At 45.4% G+C, this 22,111-nt stretch overlaps 2 protein-coding genes across 2 annotated transcripts; both read right to left on the bottom strand.

The window, feature by feature from the left end:
* Nucleotides 1-3,315: 3,315 nt before the first annotated feature.
* Nucleotides 3,316-16,096, bottom strand: LOC117669239 (alpha-tectorin-like). Its single transcript, XM_034423531.3, has 9 exons — nucleotides 15,827-16,096; nucleotides 14,156-14,421; nucleotides 13,136-13,255; nucleotides 11,134-11,318; nucleotides 9,626-9,789; nucleotides 8,203-8,451; nucleotides 6,158-6,320; nucleotides 4,780-4,882; nucleotides 3,316-3,564 (listed from the first exon to the last, which is right to left on the bottom strand). Exons 1-9 carry the CDS (start codon nucleotides 16,042-16,044, stop codon nucleotides 3,557-3,559), a joined length of 1,476 nt encoding a protein of 491 aa, XP_034279422.2. The 5' UTR covers nucleotides 16,045-16,096; the 3' UTR covers nucleotides 3,316-3,556.
* A 97-nt stretch (nucleotides 16,097-16,193) lies between these two features.
* On the bottom strand, nucleotides 16,194-21,718 carry LOC148112396 (zonadhesin-like). The gene is made up of 4 exons (XM_087876434.1): nucleotides 21,154-21,718; nucleotides 20,257-20,456; nucleotides 17,508-17,900; nucleotides 16,194-16,208 (listed from the first exon to the last, which is right to left on the bottom strand). The coding sequence occupies exons 1-4, from the start codon at nucleotides 21,716-21,718 to the stop codon at nucleotides 16,194-16,196; spliced, it is 1,173 nt and encodes a 390-aa protein (XP_087732560.1).
* Between the last annotated feature and the right edge of the window lie 393 nt (nucleotides 21,719-22,111).

Genomic DNA, 22,111 nt, shown 5'->3' with positions numbered 1-22,111 from the left:
GACAAGTAACGGGAGCTCACCCCGTTACGCGGCACTAAGGATTCGAACCGCTGAACTGCCGACCTTTCGATCGACAAGCTCAGCGTCTTAGCCACTGAGCCACCGTGTCTCTGCAGATATGAATAGAAGCACATACATTTTATATGCGGCCTCCGTGGCCATGACTAGCGTGGCCCTTGAGAGCAGGCAGATTGTCCAGCTGGGGTTGGGCATAATATCAACCCCCAAAGAAGAGTCAGCTCGAATTATAATTTGGAGGAGCATGAATACGCCAAGAAGGGAGAGCTATTTCCAACAAGCTTCAGGTCATGTGGGCCCAGGGGCACTGCATCAGCCTGGGATATGGGGGAGGGGGGTGTGTCTCCTTAATTACCCCCAGAAGCTTCCCTTTCCTCGGTCATTTCCGCCGCCTTGAAATCCACCCGTGACCTCTCCACTTTTGAAAACACCCAGGGCTCTTGCTGGCTTGCCCTGGGACAGACGGGACATTGTTTGGCAAGCTGGAGGACAAACAAGGGATCCTTTGAGCGATGTGAGAACAGCGGCATCGCAAGGCGGGAGGGAGGCTTGGCCTTTTGTTCCTCCAGCTCCCGAAGAGGCACCAGGAGCCAATGACAAAATCCAGAAACAACATGGGGAGGGGGTGGCACGAAGGCTTCCTGGGGCATTTCTTCCCACCTCTGTCCTTCCTCGCTTGGGTGCGTCTTGGCTTGGAGATGCCATCCGAGAGAGCCACTTTGTCTAAGTGGCACTGAAGCAAGAGAGAAGGAGGTGGGGAGGGGTGGGAGAGAGGGAAAGAGAAAGAGGGGGAGAGAGAGAGGGGGAAGGAGAGAGGGAGGGAGAGAGAAGAGAGAAGGAGGGAGGGAGAGAGAGGGGGGGAGGGAGGGAGGGAGAGGAGGAGAATTATCTGCTATGAGGCCTGCTCCTCCTAACTTAAGAAACAGACAGCAGGAGCGATGGTAGCTTGCTTGGCAGCCCTGCAGAACTGGGAGTTAAGAGAGCGTTTTCATTCGATGCGCGTGCGAAGGCCAGCCCTGGAGAATGGGATGATTCACTCTGCGTTTTCTCAAGCGATTGCAGCTGTACCCGGGTGAGCCAGAGCCGAAGGGGCTCGGAGGGGACCCTTGGCAACCAGCCAAGCCAAGTGGCGTCTTTGCAGAGATGTCAGGGAGAGGTCAACAAGGGTGACACGCTCCAGGAAGCAAGCTCTTATTTCCTAGGGCTCAGAACTGAGAAAAGAGACAAGGAGAAGGTAGAAAAGGGAGAGGGGGAACGAGAGAGAGAGAAGGAGGGAGGGAGGGAGGGAGAGCGCTAAGGGGGAGAAGGAACAAAGCACTCAATTTGGTCTTTGAAAGAACTCAAAGGTCATATTGCTAAAAAACAGCCAGGTTGGAGCTGGTTGGTTCTTGGGTGGCAGACCAGAAAACACTAAACTGTAAAATGGATTGAGGAAGAAAGGAAGGAAGAGAGAGAGGGAGGGAAGGAGGGAGGGGGGAAAGAAGGAAGGGAGGGAGTAAAGAAGGGAGGGAGGGAAAGAAAGAAAGAAGGGAGGGAGGAAAGAAGGGAGGGAGGAAAGAAGGGAGGGAGGGAGGAAAGATAAGAAAGAAGGGACGGAGGGAAAGAAAGAAGGGAGAGGGAGGGAGGAAAGAAGGGAGGGTGGGAGGGAAAGAAAGAAGAAGGAAGGAAGCAAGGAAGGAAGGAAGGAAGGATTTCTCAACCTTAGCAACTTTAAAATGTTGACTGGGGAATTCTGGGAGTTGGCCACAAATCTTGAAGTTGTCAAAGTTAAGAAACATTGCCCTAAAACCAACAGTCGATATTTCTGTCCTATGGTTCAAAAAAACCCTGCACGGACCCATCCACGTAGGTCATCTAATGTTCTCCTGGTTGCCGATTTGTTTCCAATCAAATACCAAGTGCTGTTTATTATCCTGACAGCTGCCTGTGACTTACAGATGATTCCAGAGCCCTTTCCCTTCCCCAGGAACCCTCCCTCCCCCAGCTTCTTCTTGAGTTCATTTGTGGTGATTCACCTATGTTTGCTCCCGATTTATCTCATGGCGATTGGAGGCCAATTTTTTTTTTTCTTCTCCAGCCCTTCATTCTTTCCAGAGCTTCCCTGCCAAAAGGAGAGGCCTCTTATCGTTGTTGCTCATTGAAATCTGCAACAACCCTGTGTTTAATTTTGATCGGATACCGTAATGGCTAAAAAATGTCAGTAGTTGGCCATATGTGTAGCGTAACAAATAAATTATTGTGGATTTTTTTTTTTCCATCCCAGATTTCTCTTTTTCGTTGCCTCTATCTTGCACTGCCTACAGCACAGTGGTGAGTTGTCCCTGGTTCGCACCGGTTCTATAGAACCGGTAGTAAAACCAGTAAAACGGAGACTCCGCCCACCGACCCCGATGTCATCATGTGTGGCATGGCTTAGTGGGCGTGACTTGGTGGGCGTGGCAGGGGAAGGATACTGTAAAATCTCCATTCCCTCCTCAATCCAGGGGAAGGCTACTGCAAAATCCCCATTTCCTCCTGATCAGCTGGGACTTGGGAGGCAGAGAATAGAGAGGGTGGGGCCAGTCAGAATTTTTACTACCGTTTTTTTTTTTTGTTTTAATTTGATTTATATGCCACCCTTCTCCGGAGACTCAGGGCAGTTTACAATGCGTTAAGCAATAGCCTTCATACTTTTGTATATTTATACAAAGTCAGCTTATTGCCCTCACAAACTGGGTCCTCAATTTACCTACCTTAGAAAGGATGGAAGGCTGAGTCAACCTTGAGCCTGGGGAGATTCGAACTTACAGTAATTGCAGACAGCTGGTGTTAATCACAATGCTATTAGTCTGCTGAGCCACCAGGTTCTCTGAACTACTCAAAATTTCTGCTACCAGTTCTCCAGAACTGGTCAGAACCTGCTGAAACCCACCTCTGATTCATTTTTGTTTGTTTGTTTTTTTAATGTCCCTTTGTTTTAAAGCAATGTTTTTCAAACTTGGAAATTTGAATAGGAATTCAACTCCCAGAATTTCTCAGCCAGCAAAGCAAACCATTTTTTCTTCTTCATTTGAAGGATTACCCTTTTCTTTCTCCAAATGGCTTTTAGGAAAACATAACTTGAGACTAGTTGGCAGAAGCAAATCGAGTTTTATTCTTGTAGCTACCGTGGTGCTGAACTTAAAAGTGAGCAACTATTCATGACTGGTAGAGTGCTCCGCTGCGAGTATCTTGCGAGTATTTGCGAGTATCTGCGAGTAACAGCATTAAAGGTTGTGAAAAGCATGGAATGGTATTGAAGGACAGAGGGAAGAAAACTTTGTGTATTTTACAACTTTAATCATTATACATACATTCAGCCATTGAATAATCAAGACTGGGTCTAAATATGAACTCCTTTGTCCTGGTCTCACCCAGAACTTTTCCACACTCATCATTGATCCAACCAAGACTATTCCAGGGTGAAATCACTCTGTGAATGGTGAGCCTCATGTCTGCCATCTCCATCCATCCATCCGCGTTCCCAGGAAAAGAAGTTAGCAGGGAATCCAGCAGGATGCTAAAGCGCTGAGGAATAGAAAGAAGAAGAAGAAAGATCAGGGGTGAAATCCAGCTGGTTCTGACAGGTTCTGGAGAACTGGCAGCGGAAATTTTGAGTAGTTCAGAGAACCAGCAAATGCCACCTCTGGCTGGCCCCAGAGTGGGGTGGGAATGGCTCCCGAGCTCCGTTTCCAGCTGCGACGGCTTCCTGCAACCCTCTGCCAGTGAAAATGGAGCTTTCGCTGGCAGAGGCCCCACAGGCAAGATCTAAGCACCCCGCAGCCGGATCTGGCCAGGGGTGGGCTTCAAAAATTTTAGCAAGGGGTTCTCTGCCCGGTTGCTGGGTAGGCATGGCCATGGTGGGTGTAGCCTAGTCGGCGTCTTGCACCGGGGGGGGGGGCTTTTTGCCCTCTCCAGGCTCCAGAGGCTTTCCTCGAGCCTCCAGGACTGAACTTCCGGTAGGCCTGTTTTTCACCCTCCCCAGCCTCTGTGCGTGCCCTGCACTTACCTGCACAGGCTGCGTGGGGACTCCTGGGAGGGCGGGGTGGGGTGGATGGGGCCAGCCAGGAGTGGGATTTGGGGGTTCTCTGAACTTCACAGAATCTTAGCTACAGGTTCTCCCGAACCCCTGTGAACCCCCAGCAGCCCACCCCTGGATCTGGCCCCCCGGGCCTTGAGTTTGACACCTCGACTTATACTGAAACATAAGCATAGCCCATTTATCCCACACATTCTCGGGGAGGTCGATTAGGGTCACAGAGAGGAATGAAACACCCCTCCTTGTAACCTTACTTGTAAATGGCTGATCTGTTGTTGCAAGAAGCTGGTTTCAAGTGGATTTCTTAAGGGTCTCCAGAAGAAAAGAGAGCATTTATAGAACCAGGGCTTGGGGATGTTTTGAAGTCAAAACGTCCCCTTGTAGAGCCTTGGTAGTACAGTACTTGGTAGTACAGTGGTCTAAGGCACCCTGTTATTAAGCTGGTTATTAAGACCAGCTGCCTGCAATTACTGCAGGTTCGAAACTCGCCAAGGCTCAAGGTTGACTCAGCCTTCCATCCTTTCTAAGGTAGGTAAAATGAGGACCCAGTTTGTGGGGGCAATAAGCTGACTTTGTATAAATATACAAAAGGATGAAGGCTATTGCTTAACGCATTGTAAGCCGCCCTGAGTCTCCGGAGAAGGGCGGCATATAAATCAAATAATAATAATAATAAAATGCACTCAAGCAGGAAGCAAACCTACCGTGATCTAGCAAATTGCTGCTGTATTTCAAGAAAGGACCAGCTGAGATGATGGCTGATGGAGGTTTCCTTCCCAAAATCACAGAGCCCGGAGAATGGCAATTCTGAAAGAGGGGAAATAAAATACCATGATCTTGTTCAAGAGAACTATCAGCCCAACAAACCAGACTAAGAAACCAATGCCCATATACAAGTAGTCCTCGACTTACAACAGTTCATTTAGTGACCACTCAAACGGCCCTGAAAAAAAGCGATTTACGACCATTTTTCACTCTTATGACCAATGTAGCATCCCCACAGTTGTGTGATTTACATTCGGATGGTTCATACTTATGACGGTTGCAGTGTCCCCGGGCTCATGTGATCCCCTTTGGCCAACCTTCTGACAGGCAAAGTCAATGGGGAAGCCAGATTCACTTAACAACCTTGTTCCTAGTTTAGCAACTGCAGCGATTCACTTAACAAATGTGGCAAGAAAAGTTGTAAAATGGGGCAAAACTCACTTAGCAAATTTCTCATTTAGGCAACATAAATGTCGGGCTCCATTGTGGTTGTAAGTCGAGGGCGACCTGTATAGGTTAGGAGGACTCCTGTCTCACTTTATGTTCCATGTGAACTAAGGAGGGGCTTGGCTAAGCTGTTTTCTCAAATTATTTTCTGGGCCCAGGCTCAAGTCCCTCTTATCTCACCACTGCCTTGGTAGCAGCACTTCCTCCTGTGCTTCAGAGCCAGAGAATGGAGCAACTTGTCACAGCCAAGTTGCTGTGGCCAACTTGCCATGGCCAACTCATTGCAGTCAACTAATTACGGCCAACATGTTCCATGGCCAACTTGCCACAGCCAACACATTGCAGTCAACCCATTACGGCCAACATGTTCCATGGCCAACTTGCCACGGCCAACTCATTGCAGTCAACTCATTATGGCCAACATGTTCCATGGCCAACTTGCCACGGCCAACTTGCCATGGCCAACTCATTACGGCCAACATGTTCCATGGCCAACTTGCCACAGCCAACTCATTGCAGTCAACCCATTACGGCCAACATGTTCCATGGCCCACTTGCCATGGCCAACTCATTGCAGTCAACTCATTATGGCCAACATGCTCCATGGCCAACTTGCCACTCTGTTGAGCCCACATTTCTTCATCGCATTCCCCAGCTGAAACCCCACTCAGGAAGTATTCACCCTACATCACTGTACTTGTTAAATAAATCATGCAGAGGTGGTATTTGCCGGTTCTCCGAACTACTAAAAATTTCTGCTACTGGTTTGCCCAAACCGGCTGAATACCACCTCTGATGCAGACCAACAAGGCTCTTCTCCTATAATGTCAAAGAGAAAACCTAATCTAACGTTTCTCCTCCCTCTCTCACCACAGTGCATTTGGCCAACCAGAAGTTGCAAAGGCGGATGCGACAGTGTAGGTACACTTCTTCAGAATCCGCAATGAAGGTGAAAACATTGAAGGAGAAGCGTCCCAACAGAGATACTCCATCCTCCTCAACTCGTACTGTGCCATCTTGAGGATTAGGACACCTGAAGAGGGAAAGGTAAGATCAGACAGAGGGATGAAAGTGGTTGGAAGGTACGATGGGATTAAAGATCACCTCCCATTTACCTGTTGCTCACTTGTCATTTATATAATACAGGTAGTCCTTGACTTATGACCACAATTGAGCCCCCAAATTTCAGTGGCTTTGTTAAGTGGATTTTGCCCCATCTTATAACCTTTCTTGCCCCAGTTCTTAAATGAAGCACTGCAGTCAATAAGTTAGTAACCTGGTTGTTGAGTGGATCTGGCTTCCCTGTTGACTTTGCTTGTCAGAAGTTCTCAAAATGGGATCTCATGACCCCAGGACACCGCAACCGTCATAAATATGAGTCAGTTGCCAAGCATCTGAAGTTTGATCATGTGACCGTGGGGGAGGCTGCAAGGGTAATTAAGTGTGAAAAATGGTCATGTGACTTTTTTCAGTGCCGTTTTAGCTTTGAATGGTCACTAAATGAACTGTCGTAAATCAAGGACTATCTGTATTCACATTTATCTATCAACCTAATGCCTTTAATAAAGTCTGTTTCTGTATTTTCAACCCAGGACTCATCAAATTCTGATGAATACATTGACAAGAGCCCATCGTGCATGTGGTTCCTTAATCACAATCAACCATCCTGCAATTTGATTAAATCTACCTTAAGTTTTATAGGAATTTAACCATAACTGGTGATATTACAGCTATCTTCAACTTACAACAGTTCATTTAGTTACCGAAGTTATAACAGCACTGAAAAAAGTATGACTGTTTTTCACACAACTGTTGTGGCATCTCCATGGTCACGTGATCAAAATTCGTCTTCTTGGCAAATGACTCATATTTATGACGGTGTCAGTGTCCCAGGGTCAGGTGATCACCTTTTGTGACCTTGTGATAACCAAAGTCAATGGGGAAGTCAGATTCACTTAACAACCATGTTACTAACTTAACAATTGTAGTGATTCTGCAGTGACCTTTTAACTATTGCAAGAAAGGTCCTAAAATGGAGCAAGACTTATTTTAACAACTATTTTGCTTAGCAACAGAAATTTTGGCCTTGATTGTGGTCATAAGCAGAGAACTATATGTACGAATCAAGCCAAATGCAGTTTATTCTTAGTACTGCACTTTTGTTTGCCAGTTAGCTTCTGATGCCAGTAATTAGCAATCTGATTATTGCTATCTCAAAGGCAACCAATCCTGTATCGCCTCAATCTTCTGTATTCCCTCCTCCCTCAAATCTAAGATTCCCTCAAATCTAAGATGGGCTGAAGTCAGGCTGGCCTGACGTTTCCTCTTCACATTGGGTAGACCAGGACAGCCAGTGGTAGGATTCAAATAATTTAAAAACTGGTTCTCTGCCCTAATGACTGGTTGGGTTGGCGTGGCCATGATGGGCATGGCCAGGGGGTGTGACAGACAGCACTTGGCCTCCTGCACCCCCCTGGGAGCAAAAATGGGCCACAGGGGGGACATGCCCCCATGCCCCATTTTGGGCCTAGTAGGCCTTCCTGCGCTTGCCTGGGAGTCAAAATGGGGCATGTGGGGACTCCTGGAAGGGGCGGGGTGGGGAGGGGCAGGATGGGGCTACCCAGCAATTTAACTACCGGTTTGTTTGTTTGTTTGTTTGATTGTTTATTTATTTATTTATTTATTCAATTTATATGCCGCCCCTCTCCGAAGACCCAGGTTGATCTGAACCAGCCCGAACCGGCTGAATCCCACCACTGAGACAGCCCCATGGGCTGGATCCAGTTTGCGGGCCTTGAGTTTGACAAATGATCCCGCATCCCTCACTTCTGGAGATGCTAGCAGGAGGACACGAAGTCCTCTCCATCCCAAAATATCTAAAGTCTGTTTCCTTTCAATTCCCATGAACAGCTTACTGGTTGGTGATGAGATCCCACCGAATGCTGGAGGAAGGATCTCTGTCCGGCGTGGCCCAGCACGAGGACAAGGTGACCACAAAGCGGGTGGGATCAGCTCCCAAAATCTTGATGCCCACATAGGCCCTGTGGTTGACCGTGAGCACAATAGGGCTCTGAGCAAATGGTTTGCTGTACTGGGGATCTTGGTACAAGGTCATGATGGCCTGGTAATTTCCTTGGCCAGAGGAGACGGTCATGTTAATGATGCTATCAAAGGAATAAAACAGAAGAGAATTATCATGCTTTTTGTCAATGTTTTGGAGGAAGCTTAAGGAAACATCACAGGTTCTCAGAAATAATTACATTGTAGGACAAGTGGACAACAATTGCATTGTAGGACAACACAAGTGATGGGAGAGAGGGAAGAAGAAAATGGTTAAGAAACAGCAGAATGGAGGGCTTGGTGAGACTGCAGAGACCTTTGGAGAAATGGACACTTCATACAACACTTAACCAGGTTAGTTATTAACCAGGTTAGTTATAAACCTAGTAGCTCTATTTGTAGAATATACTAAGGCTTCACTGCAATTAGATCAATGTTTCTCAACCTTGCCAACTTTAAGACATGTGGCCCTCAGCTCCCAGAATTCCTCAACCTGTCAAAGTCCACACATCTTAAAGTTGTCAAAGTTGAGAAAACCTGGGTTCCACTTTTTGTAGTTCAGTAACTAAGTAACTCAGATCTAATCAAGCCATCTGTAATTCAGATGGCTTGATTAGATTATGGTTCAATTTCTTGAGTATCCTTCAAATAGACTCACCAAGTAACCAAGGAAGCCGGATCTGTCAACTCCATCAATGTATTTTTACATCATTGTCATGCATTACGACCCACTGCATTATAGTGCATAGGTTTTTAATTCTATGTACCACCTAGAGATGCCATGCCTCAGTGGTGGTTATATCAGCATCATAAATAATTGTAAGTAATGATTGTCTATTTTTTCCCAGGTTCCAGAAGAAAGGAATAGGCTATTTTTGAGGAAGATCTGCCACCCAGTGGTAGAGAAGGAAATTCTAACCACATGGAATGATCTGGAGATGTTATCTACTCAACGTGGACATGTTGACTCTTTCCCTACTGGTCTCATTGCTATCAATTTTTTCCCCAGTGCTGTGATCTGAAGCAGGATGCGTGGCTGGAGACCACAGAATAGAAATGAGACAGAAACATGCAGTCCATGTACCACTCAGGGTTCTAGAGATTGAGGGGTGATAGGATGGGAAAAGGAGGGGGAAAAAGATGTGGTAGGAAACAGCAAATAAGATTCTTTTTACATATGGAGGACACCAGGAAAGTTGAACAAAAGGACACAAAAGTTGAACAGTGTGGTAAAGTGTGGGGAAGAATGCAAGTATAATTGCTGCCCTGGGAACTCACTCATGGATGGGATAAATGACGGATGCCATGGAGAGATTGATGTTTAGTGGGAAAGCACAGGAGAAGCGCAGGAAAAGAAAACGGTCTCGGCTGATCATCCCACCGTAGGTGTTCTCCAGATGACCCTGCACTACGTTAGTGTAGATAGCATGGGTTGAATTTACCTAGAAAGAGCAGGGTGGGGGGTGGGGGGGTGGGAGGTAGAAAGAAAAAAAAGCAGACATTGAAGAAGAAGACAACTTCTTGTTGTTGTTATAACAATGTTATCTAGGAATATGTCAATCAAAGGATAGGCCATTGAGTTACAGGTAGACCTCAACTGACCATCAATTAGGACTGGAATTTATTTATTTATTGTTAAATCATGTTGCTATTGTGCCTGATTTTACTACCATTTTTTGTCATGGTTGTTAAGTGAATCATGGGGTCGTTAAGCAAATCTGGCTTCCCCCATTGGTTTTGGTTGTCAGAAGTCCCCTTAGATAGAAGCTCATTCATGGTGATCCCATGATCTCAGGACAGTGCAACTGTGGTCAATTCATGCTGGTCTCCAAACACCCAAATTCTAATCCCATGACTGTGGGAATGCTGTAATGCTTGTGAATGCAAGGTTAAATCATAAATCCCTTCCTTTAGCACCTTTTTAACTTTGAACAGTCAATAATCAAATGGTCATCAATTGAGGACTACCTGTATCTTATTCATCTGGTTTGAGTTTTGTGAACGCCTTGTCTAGAAGTCACCTTAACTTGTCCTTCACCTTATCCTTTCGACAACAACTCTTCAAAGTAAAGAAATAACTACATGTGATGACCCAGGGCGTGGCACAAAGACAACACAGCTAGAGAATAAGTATGAGTCTCTTTATTAGCTCCAACTTTGCCCCCAACATCCCTTTTACGCTCCGGTCTGGAGAAAAACTGTCCCACAAACCTGTAACAGTCTTTACCTGAAAATACTCCAGTCCAAGCTTTAAAAGCAGAAAACTTCCAACTATAAATCCAACATGGCAAGATAAGGTAATTAATCCAACAGGGAAAGCAAGATAAGGAGTTCCAGAAGTGAAGTAGCACGGCAGTAAAACAAACCAGTTGAGAGGATGCCAGGAACTCAGATAAAGCAGTTAACACAAGATGAACTCAGCATTTGTTCCCGACAACCGCCCCTCCCATTCTCCTCTCCTTTAAACTCCATCCCCAGGTGTGCCTTGTGAAGGGAATCAGAGGCCTTTCGTCCCTCATAAACCACGCAACCCACATTGCTCTCTTCTCCGTTCTTCCCTGCGTGCCCTAGGATGAGGAGGGGGTGGGCCTTGGTCTTCATCTGAACCCTCTCTCCCTTGTTCTACCTCTCCCCTGCTCTGCCTAGCCTGACTTTGCCCTTCCCGAGTTTCCTCCACAGCCAACAGAGCCACTCTCCCGCTCTCTGTCAGCTGTTCGTCTACCCCCTCGGATTCAGACTCCGACTGGGGCAACCTCTCTGTTTCAGGTGCTTCTCGCTCTCCCTACCTCCATTTGGGTTCCACAGGTTTTCTGCACTGTATCAAAGTAGAAGACGAGTCTGTCTCCAACTAAGGACCCCGTGCAACTGAGGTCAGCCAAGTGGAGTCTTTCAGCAGGGAATCCGTCGGTGAAAAGAAGGCAGCGGGAGAGAGAGACCATGCTTCTACTGCTTTTGCAGGTCAGCTGGTAATCTGCAGAAAGGAATGAGATCAACGATATTTGGTTTAATAGAATGACAGAGTTGGCAGGGACCTTGGAGGTCTTCTAGTCCAGCCCCCTGCTTAGGCAGGAAACCCTACACCACTTCAGACAAATGGTTATCCAACATCTTCTTAAAAACTTCCATATAATGAAATAAATATAAATATAAAGCACCCACAACTTCTGCAGGGAAGCCATTCCATTTATTAATTGTTCCAATTGTCAGGAAATTTCTCCTTAGTTCTAGGTTGGTTCTCTCCTTGATTGATTTCCATCCATTGTTTCTTGTCTTGCCTTCTGGTGCTTTGGAAAATAAGCGGATCCCCTCAGGGTGTTTAGATCTGGCCTGCAGGGCCGTCCTGGAAACAGTGAAGGACCAGCCCACAGTGCCTCTGCTAGCAAAAATGGGGCTCGGGAGGGCTGCATGTGGCCCTCCCAGGCTCCGTTTTCGGCCATGACAGCCTCCTGCCGCCCTCTGCCAGTGAAAATGTAACTTCCATTTTCGCTGGCAGAGGGCTGCAGGAGAGCATTGCAACCAAAAACAGGGCCTACCCACCCCGAGCTCCGTTTTTGCTGACAGAGGACGGCAGGAGGCATCACGACCGAAAATGAAGCCTCAACGAGTAATGTCGAGCTGGCCACGCTCCCTGGCCACGCCCCCTCCAGGTCCCGAGGTCAGACACAACCCTGACGTGGCCCATACAATGAAATCAAGTTAGACACCCCTGAACTAGGCATACCCAATTCCTTCAGTCGTTCTTCAGTCAGCGAGTCCGCTTAGGGATGACAATAAAAATTTCTGAAATGAGTCACTTTGTTGAACCAAGTGGCTACAAGCAAGGTCATGTGGATTTCTTCTCCTAAATCAAACCAATCGTTTGAACTGAACAATTAGCTTTGCATTTCAGATGGAAATGTTTTAATGTGAATGAAATGGGCCCTTTGAAAATGGAACAGGGTGATTGATATGCCCCTGGATTAGAAAATCTCTTTGTCTAAAAATAAAAAATTATGTGGACAATTTTTCTCCATTTTAAAACCCGTTTTCTCCCCATTGGGGTGGAAGAGAATTACAATTCCCCTCCTCAAAACTACAGTAGTGACCAAAATTGTGGTAACCTTTTGGGAAAAATGTATTTTTGAGGTTTGATGGCTAATAACACCACTTTTTTGGGGGGGGAGTTTCAAGATAATCCTATTCCACTGCTAGAATGGCCTGGGAAGAGCCCAGACCTTAACCCAATTGAAAATCTATGCAGCCGACTAAAGAAACTTGTTAGAAGCGACCCAGCAATAAAACCCAGTGAATAGAAGCAATCATTCAATCTTGGTTTCACATGATAACAGCTGCAGAACTCAAAGACTTGGTTCACTCCATGGGAAGACGTTGTAAGGCCGTAATTCATGCTAAAGGTTACCCAACTAAGTATTAACTGACCCCTGGGTTTAAGTCATCATGCCACTGCAACCAGAGGATCGAAGTCCTGCCCCTTTTTCAGATGTGAAGCTTGTAAAAACAGGACGGGACTTCTATTCCATGGTCCCAGTACCAATAAAGGAGAATTTGTGTAGCTCAGAGTTGGCACAAGGAGTCCTTGGTTCTTTCTGAGCTTGGTTGTTTTTCTTGCAAACATTTCACTACCCAACTAAGTAACATCATGAGTGCCATTTTATCTTTTTGGGGGGGGGGACACTGCCCCCTGCAGCCTGTTTTGCCTGCAGCAACATTGAACAGGAAACAAATTTGTATTCAAAGACAAATAGCACAAAGGGAAAAAACTGAAATAAAGCTCAGGCTTTTGCTTACCATAGTCAGCCCTTTTGACGGGGCTGTAAGATTTGTGGCAGAAGCAGCCCCATTTTCCTCCCCTTTCCCCACACCATTCATCGTCTCCACAAGCCAAGTCAAGGCAGGGGTCAGTGGCAGCTGCAGAAGGAACAAGAGGTTTTACTGGCAACAAGGTTTGGCCCTCGTGATTTTCCTCTCCCCTTTCTCGGATTAAGCAATGATGGCAGCGATTCAGAGCATTTCAATAATCACAGGGTTATTTGTTGTAGATCTTCAGAAGTTTCATTAGGAATCAGATTTGTCAGTCTAAAGCAGAAATAAAGACATGACCTCAGGGATGGACTTCAAAAATTTTAGCAAGGGGTTCTCTGCCCGGTTGCTGGGTGGCCGTGGCCAGGGTAGGTGTGGCCTAGTCAGCCTCCTGCACCACAGTGATGGGGGGGTGGTGTTTTTGCCCTTCCTGGGCTCCGGAGGCTTTCCTTGAGCCACTGGGAGGGCAAAAACGGCCTCCCCAGGCTCCAGGGGCCCTCTGGAGGCCAGAAACAGGCCCATTTCCAGCCTTCCTGAACTTCTGGTAGGCCTGTTTTTCGCTGTCCCCAAGCCTCTGTGCGTGCCCTGCACTTACCTGCATCCAAAACGGGCCATATGGGAACTCCTGGGAGGGGCAGGGTGGGGTGGGAGGGGCCAGCCAGCCAGCCAGGAGTGAGATTTGGGGGTTCTCCAAACTGCACAGAATCTTAGCTAGAGGTTCTCCCGAACCAGTGGTGGGTTGCTCCCGGTTCGTACCGGTTCTATAGAACCGGTAGTAAAACTGGCGGGAGGCCCCGCCCACTGACCCTGCCATCATGAAAATGCTTCTGAGCATGCTCAGAAGAGTGCCCCGTTGCGAACCGGTAGTAAAGGTAAGTAGAACCCACCCCTGTCCCGAACTCCTGCGAACCCCCAATCCTAAAAATAGGATTGCCAACATGATCGCCAATGACCGATGACGGATCTGGCACAAGAAGAAGAAGATAACTTTTAATAAAATTCACTCACGGCATTGAACGGAAGCCCTCCAGCCTGGTGTCTGAATTCCCTCAAGGAAGCACATTTCCTCATAAGCTGCAAGGCTGATGCACAGCATGTTGTTATACCTCCCGTAGTGGCATAAATCATACAGGCAGGCCAAATAAAACAGGGAAGGATCCACCTGCCAGTAGCACTTGGCAAAAGGTCCCGTTTGACTGACCAAAATCCCACACAGCTCTTCATATTCCCGCAGGTTTTCACAGGGCTCCAGCGTGGAATTGTCATCCAAACACCTTAATAAAATAATAACAACAAAAACAACAACAAAGAAAGAGGTCTTGCTTTTGTTAGAAGCTCCACAGCAAAATGTAAACAAATACAAGAAGGAGCTTTTTTTTTTTTAATTGAAAAGTTTTAAAAAGTTTTACAGACATTTCCCCTTCCCCCTCCCTACTCCCCTTCCAACCCTCCCCTTCCCCTCCCTCCCCCCCCACTTCCCAGAGCAAAATACAGGGTATAACATTTGACAATCATAAGCTAACTTAAGCTAATTATCTATAGCCTCCTATCCCCCTCTTGAACTTTTAACTCCCCTTTTACTAAACTAAATTTAAGTACTTTATAAAATCTCTTTGATCATTCATAAGCTATTTGAAATTTTTTAGTCCGATATTTGCCTTGAATATAATCAATCCATCTTTTCCATTCTAACATATATTTCTCATTTGAATGGTCCTTTAGATATGCTGAAATTTTCGCCATTTCTGCTAAATTTACTACTTTTAATGTCCATACTTGAATAGTAGGTAAATCTTCCTTCTTCCAGTACTGCGCTACCAAGAGTCTTGCTGTTAAGAAGGAGCTTTGAAGTCATGTGGACTTCAACTCTCAGAATTCCTCAGCCAGGGGAATTCCATACATCTTCCAAGTTGCCAAGGTGGAGAAACTCAACTCTAGCAAATGCAGGAAACGAAGCAACAATGTTTTAACAAACATGTTGTTGATTCAGGTGCCTTCCTTGGTGGTGTGTTATTAGCAATAGCATAAAATGTATCCGTGGCTCCATAAACACACACAAAAAAGTCAACATCACAGTCTAGTAATACGTCTGTAATACCATGAAACTGTGGCAGGATTTCTGTCATACATTAGAATAGAATAGAATAGAATAGAATAGAATAGAATAGAATAGAATAGAATAGAATAGAATAGAATAGAATAGAATTCTTTATTGGCCAAGTGTGATTGGATACACAAGGAATTTGTCTTTGGTGCATATGCTCTCAGTGTCCAGCAGGGATGAAATCCAGCAGGTTCTGACAGGTTCTGGAGAACCGGTAGCGGACATTTTGAGTAGTTCGGAGAACTGGCAAATACTACCTCTGGCTGGCCCCAGAGTGGGATGGGAATGGGGATTTTGCAGTATCCTTCCCTCTGGAGTGGAGAGGGAATGGGGATTTTGCAGCATCCTTTCCCTGCCACACCCACTGCCACGCCCACAGAACTGGTAGTAAAAAAAATTGAATTTCACCACTGGTGTACAGGTGTGTACACTGAGTGTGTACACACTTCTGTGTATCTGTATGTACACAGGTGTGCTGTATTTGCATCTATTTTGGAATGCAAAATGACTTTGATGTCATTGGACTCACAACAGAGCCGTGAGGCTTAACACATCATCTTTGAATCTTTTCTTACCCTGCTGGGCTGGTCTCTGTTTTCCAGGCATTGCCAAAATGCAAATCGTTCTGAGCTCTGCTTCCATCGGGCAACACCTTATCATCCTCTGAAATATCATTAAAATTTCCACACATTCCACACAGCTTCCCCTGGTACTCTGGTCCCACTTTGATGAACAGAGTATGTTGGCCATTGTAATGGATTTCTACATTTGCTGCTAATTTTACAATCACCATATTTTTTATCTTGGAAATGAAGCCTGTGAGTTCCAGGGTATGGGGCAGTCCCACCATTTCCTGGTTGACCTGAAAAAAAGGAAAGTAGAATTAGGGAAGTGAGCTGGATAAGTTATATCTAAATCATGAATGTGGTCAACGGCAATTTTTTAAAAATCTTTTTCCTATAATGTTGGAATTTGGGAGTCATTCAAAAGGAGGAATAGAATCAAGATCAGGTGAAGTGTTAATACCACTTTATAATGCCTTGGTAAGGCCACACTTGGAATATTGCATCCAGTTTTGGTCGCCACGATGTAAAAAAAGATGTTGAGACTCTGGAAAGAGTGCAGAGAAGAGCAACAAAGATGATTAGGCGACTGGAGGCTAAAACATATGAAGAAGAACAGTTGCAGGAACTGGGTATGTCTAGTTTAATGAAAAGAAGGACTAGGGGAGACCTGATAGCAGTGTTCTGTTATCTCAGGGGCTGCCACAAAGAAGAGGGAGTCAAGCTATTCTCCAAAGCACCTGACAAGAAGCAATGGGTAGAAACTAATCAAGGAGAGACGCAACTTAGAACTAAGAAGAAACTTCCTGACAGTGAGAACAATTAATCAGTGGCACAACTTGCCTCCAGAGGTTGTGGCTGCTCCAACACTGGAAGATTTTAAGAAGATGTTGGATAACCATTTGTCTGAAGTGGTGTAGGGTTTCCTGCAGTGGCGAAAACCAATTTTTTTTAACTGCAGGTTCTGTGGGCGTGGCTTGGTGGCCGTGGCAAGGGAAAGATATTGCAAAATCTCCATTCCCACCTTACTCCAGGGGAAGGATATTGCAAAATCTCCATTCCCACCCCACTCTGGGGCCAGCCAGAGGTGATATTTGCCGGTTCAAAATTTCCACTACTGGTTCTCCAGAACCTGTCAAAACCTGCTGGTTTCCTGCCTAAGCAGGGGGTTGGACTAGAAGACCTCCAAGACCCCTTTCAACTCTGTTATTCTATTCTATTCTATTCTATTCTATTCTATTCTATTCTATTCAAGGTGAATGGTGGAAATTTTAGGAGATTAAAGTATTCATTCCCAATGCAGTGATAGCTGTATTTTGCTAACCTGAAGCAGTGATGATGATAAACTCTGATTGTTTTAAAGGGGATTAAATGAATTAGTAAAGGCCATTTGTGGTCACAGGCCAGTTCGAGATTCAAAGACAAGTTGTGTCTAAACATCACTTGCTGGGGAACATTAGCAGGACGGCAACAGACTTCCAACTGACATCTAGTAGACATCACAGACACGGTGGCTCAGTGGCTAAGATGCTGAGCTTGTCGATCGAAAGGTTGGCAGTTCAGCGGTTCGAATCCCTAGTGCCGCATAATGGAGTGAGCTCCCATTACTTGTCCCAGCTTCTGCCAACCTAGCAGTTCGAAAGCCCATAAAAAATGCAAGTAGAAAAATCACACATGGCAATATTCCACATACCTCTACAATCTGACCACTCCTTAGGACGATATGAAAGCTTAGCATGCTGCTCTTCAACCAGATTTCCACTCGAGTTACAAAAGACACCCGAGCATTTCCCCGTTGTTGATTCCGTGCCACAACCCGGTAGAAGAATGGAGAGGAGGCATTGCAAAGCTTTGAGATCTCGTAGGCACAGGTGCCTTGGAAATGTGCCACCAACCCATCAAAAGTGAAGTAATGAGGGTCCCCTGTCACTGTGCAGGTTCCCCACAGAGAGTGACAGCCTAATTTCCCATCTTTCACAGTACATCTCTGTCCAGGATTACAACTGGCAGCCACGCAGCGGAAGTCAGAGGGGCCGTAACAACTGCATTGCTCATGGCAACCAGGCAGCCAGACCCGGTCTCCAATCTGCAAAGAAATGTTAACAATGAAGTTCATCAGATCAAGGTCTAGTGAGGTACTAATACCACTCTATAAAGCCTTAGTAAGACCACACGTAGAGTACTGCATCCAGTTTTGGTCACCACACTATAAAAAAAGATGTTGAGACTCTAGAAAGAGAAGAGAAGAGCAACCAGGATGATTAGGGGACTGGAGACAAAACATATGAAGAACAATTACATGAACTGGGCATGGCTAGTCTAGTGAAGAGACCAGGGGAGACATGACAGCAGTCTTCCAATATTTGAGGGGCTGCCACAGAGAGGAGAGGGGGTCAAATTATTTTCCAAGGCACCTGAAGGCCAGACAAGAAATAATGGATGGAAACTGAACAAGGAGAGAGTCAACCTGGAAATAAGGAGACATTTTCTGACAGTGAGAGCAATCAACCCATGGAACAGAAGTTGCCTTCAGAAATTGTGGGAGCTTCATCCCTGGAGGCTTTCAAGAAAAGACTGGATGGCCATTTGTCAGAAATGTGTAGTGCAGGGGTCGGCAACCTTAAACACTCAAAGAGCCACAAAGGTCCTAACCGGAAGCCTCCGTTCAATTCTGGAGCTGACCGGAAGTCCAGTTCCCCCACCATAGAGTCTCCTCTTAGCGCAGCATCCTTTTTCCTCTACCTGTCCTAACCGAAAGCCCTATCAATTGTGGAGCCGACCAGCAACAGGGAGCCATAGCAGAGGGATGAAAGAGCCACATGTGGCTCCAGAGCCATGGGTTGCTGACCCGTGGTGTCCGGTCTCCTGCTTGGACAGGGGGTTGGACTAGATGACCTACAAGGTCCCTTCTGACTATGTCAATCTGTTAATCTATTAATGGATTATGAAGTCCAAGCAACACCTATCAACGCAACTCCTTGGTATCATGCAACATGCGCAGACCTGAGCTAAACTACTCATTTTATTACCCCTCCAAAAATGTCCTCTAAAAATGTTCTCTAAAGAAATTCTAAAGATGGTTTCGCTCTTAACTATGAATAGCGAGTGCTCTTTGCCCTTATTGAGTTAAAATGTGAAGGGTGGCCTTGATCTTCTTAACTGTAAATGTTTGTTGGGTTTCTCGTCCTTGTTTACTGTATTACATTTGGCAAGGATGAAATCTCTCTCTCTTTGTTTTTTTGGATGCCTTCAGAAGAACATTTCTGCTCTCACCAAGATGCGTCTGGTTTAGCTATTTCTGCCGGAAACATTTGACCAAATAAAATGAACCGTCTTTTGCCCTTGAAACAGAAGTCTAATTTTTCCCAGAAGGGTTGGAAGTGAGCTTGATGCTTGATAAAGTATTCATGATACTTTAAGCGCTATTTTTAACTCTGTTTATTATTATTACTTTGATCTGAATTGCTCTGTTATTCTTCTGTCATTTGCAGGCACATGCTTGCTCATCATTTATAATCCGAATAAAAGCTTGGCCTAATTTATAACATTTACTGCCTGTTCTAGAGTTCAAAAATCCATCTTCACAGCTAAAAATAGATATGATCACACTTAAAAGAAGGATCACAAAAAGGTCCTAGTTCCCCTCGTGGATAGACCACTTTGTTTTTCTTTCCTCCATCAGCAAGGAGAAAAGAGAAGAGGTCAACCAGATGTCGGGGTTCATCAGGGATTACGTAGGGTCAGAGCTGGCTTGCTGTCAGGGTTCCTACAGATGCCCTAATTAAATCATGAGCCTCGAGCCAAGCTTTAAAAGAAATCCAGTTATTTATTAGGAGCTTCATGTCGGCACGTTCCCAAGTGAAGCCAGCTCTGACCCTACATAATTTACATGCCAATCATGACCCTGATTCCCCCCTCCCACCCAGGATGTGTCATCAATCACATTCACCAACGGAGCAATTTCATGGGTTGTAGAGACCACTCCCCTCCGGCCACTGTGGGTAACTCTGGGATACAGCCTTGAGAGAGATAAGTCTGGAATGTGCATCTATCTTTGGCTGCCATGCTATTTCATGAGTTTCCCATCCCCCCTGACCTATGGCAACTCGAGAGCAGGCCAGGGATGCTTTGTGAGTTGACATCAGAATTCAAGGAAGTGGAGAGGACAGTGTCCTAACCAAGTCGACAAGCCAAGCTCAGTAGCTGCTTTCAGTACCATGGGTTTCTTTGATGTTTGTGGTTCTAGGTTCTAATAGAAGATCAACGGGCAGGATAGCTATCATGGTATCCCCAAGGTAGCTTCTTTGAAGACCATAGCTGGACGTTTAAATGGAGGTGATTAGTATTCTAGGTCAAAACTAAGGGAAGTTCAGGAGAGACTTTATGCCATGGCAGTCACCCAATATTATATGGTGTCACCTGGTCAGGATGTAAGGTTGTACCTTATAATTCAGCCCATTGTATATGCAGCCACACTGCTGTTCTGGAATGCAACTGCCCCCACTGCGCAAATACCCTTGGTCACAGAAGCATCCTTCAGAGCACGTGGGAAGGCAATGAAGCTTGACCCAAACATGCGAGCAGACATCCTGGCAGGGAACTCCACAGAGTTCATAGTGACTGTTGGTCTGGCAATCAGAGCCTGTTCAAGAAATGAGAAACAGGATACCATCAAAAGGAGGGAATTTTCCCATAGAGTAGTTTTGTGTTCCCTTTAGTTGTTGGAGGAGTGTATAAACTACTGTATGTAAAGAACAAAGTATTTAATAAGGCTATTTCATTCATTCAGATTTCGGATGTCTTCTGCTTGTGTTCCCTTTATTTTTTTGAGCAATATATTTTAGTCTAATCCACCATACTGGATTGCATTGGACAACACTGCATGGACCCAAAATAACTACATGGAATTAATGATGTCCATCCATCATGTTCGAAGTGGACTTTGACATCTAACAAGTTGTGGGTTATCCACGATGTGCCCACAGGTGGCTGGTAAGGCCTATTTGGTTGGTAAGGCCTATACAGGTGTACTGGTATTTGGCTATACAAATAGGCCTATACAGTCTATACAGTAAGGCCTATACATGGAATTACATCTTAAGAGAGGTAGAAAACCTGATATCCTAGTTACATGGCAAAATACAGTGATTCCCACTTGTGGGAATCAAAATTTAACAATGTGGGTAATTCAACAACTCTTTTTATCAATCCCAGGTTTGAAGCATTTAAAACTTTAGGTTGATTTACCTAAGAGCTGCTGACTTAAAGTGGAGAAGATCCCAGGATGTTCAGAACAGACATATCGAAGTTCAAAGTAGAAATGCATATTCTCCACCTACCACAGAAGTCTTCCGTTCTCCAAGATGAGATGGTGACATTGGCTCTCTGACAAGCTGCAACATATATCTGAACGGAGTGACATAGGATGCTACGGTCTCCAGAGGAGGCATACAGGTCAAAAATGCAGTCTGTGAAGAAGGACAGTGGATCAACTTGGAGATGGCAAGAAGCAAATGGCCCATCTGGATCCTGGATGATCCAGCACAGAGATTTAAAATGTGTGAAGTGTTCTCCTTGTTCCAACACTGGGATAAAGGCAACCGATTCGCCAGTATCAGCAAGATTCGTTTCTGATGTCCAGTTCAGGACAAACTCCAGTATGTCCTCTGTAGTTGAGCCATTTCTCATCATAAAGTCATCCTCCATGAGTTCATTGAAGTTCCCACATAGACCACAAGTCAGGCCCCGGTATTCAGGGGAAAGCGTAACGAATAGATTGTGACGCAGGTCATAACTCACTATTAAACCAAACTCTGTTTTTAAAACGGTATAAAAGCCATGTTGATAAATGGTGATTCCTAAAGCTTGGATTTCAACCGGAAGGTTTACTATCATTCCATCCATCTGCGTGAAAGACAAGAACAAAGACCATTTATTGCTACCAATAGAAAACTCAAGGAGCGCCACAAAAAAAAATTACATAAAATTATAACTGGGGCTTCTGAATCTAATTAATTGGTGTCAGTCCTCCAAAGCAGCTAAGAAAGAAGAGATCAGTGAAGAGAAGCAACGGATGTGCTGTGTCAGAAGCCTGATGTTTAACTGCATTGGAATTGCAATTCCTAGCATCTCCAAATGGCAAATCTAGACAGTGTACTAAAAAGCAGAGACATCACCCTTCCAAGAGAAGTGCGTATAGTCCAGGCTATGGTTTTCCCAGTTGCAATGTATGGCTGTGAAAGTTGGACCATAAGGAAGGCTGAGTGCCAAAGAATGGAGGCCCTTGAACTCTGGTGC

This window comes from Pantherophis guttatus, chromosome 10, assembly GCF_059756535.1.
Source record: "Pantherophis guttatus breed Tessera chromosome 10, ASM5975653v1, whole genome shotgun sequence".
NCBI classification, from domain to species: domain Eukaryota; kingdom Metazoa; phylum Chordata; class Lepidosauria; order Squamata; family Colubridae; genus Pantherophis; species Pantherophis guttatus.
The sequence above is the reverse complement of the archived record's forward strand: the minus strand, read 5'-3'. Positions and strand labels throughout refer to the sequence as shown.

Coding starts and splice junctions, on each gene's coding strand:
- LOC117669239 (XM_034423531.3), bottom strand. CDS start 16,044: ATGGTGATTGTAAAATTAGCAGCAAATGTAGAAATCCATTACAATGGC. Junction 13,256..14,155: donor GAGGGCTTCCGTTCAATGCC/GTGAGTGAATTT, acceptor TTCCTTCTGCAG/CTGCCACTGACCCCTGCCTT. Junction 9,790..11,133: donor CCTGTGGAACCCAAATGGAG/GTAGGGAGAGCG, acceptor TGCTCTTTCTAG/GTAAATTCAACCCATGCTAT.
- LOC148112396 (XM_087876434.1), bottom strand. CDS start 21,718: ATGGATGGAATGATAGTAAACCTTCCGGTTGAAATCCAAGCTTTAGGA. Junction 20,457..21,153: donor GAGAACGGAAGACTTCTGTG/GTAGGTGGAGAA, acceptor TTTCTTGAACAG/GCTCTGATTGCCAGACCAAC. Junction 17,901..20,256: donor ACAATGGGCTGAATTATAAG/GTACAACCTTAC, acceptor ATTTCTTTGCAG/ATTGGAGACCGGGTCTGGCT.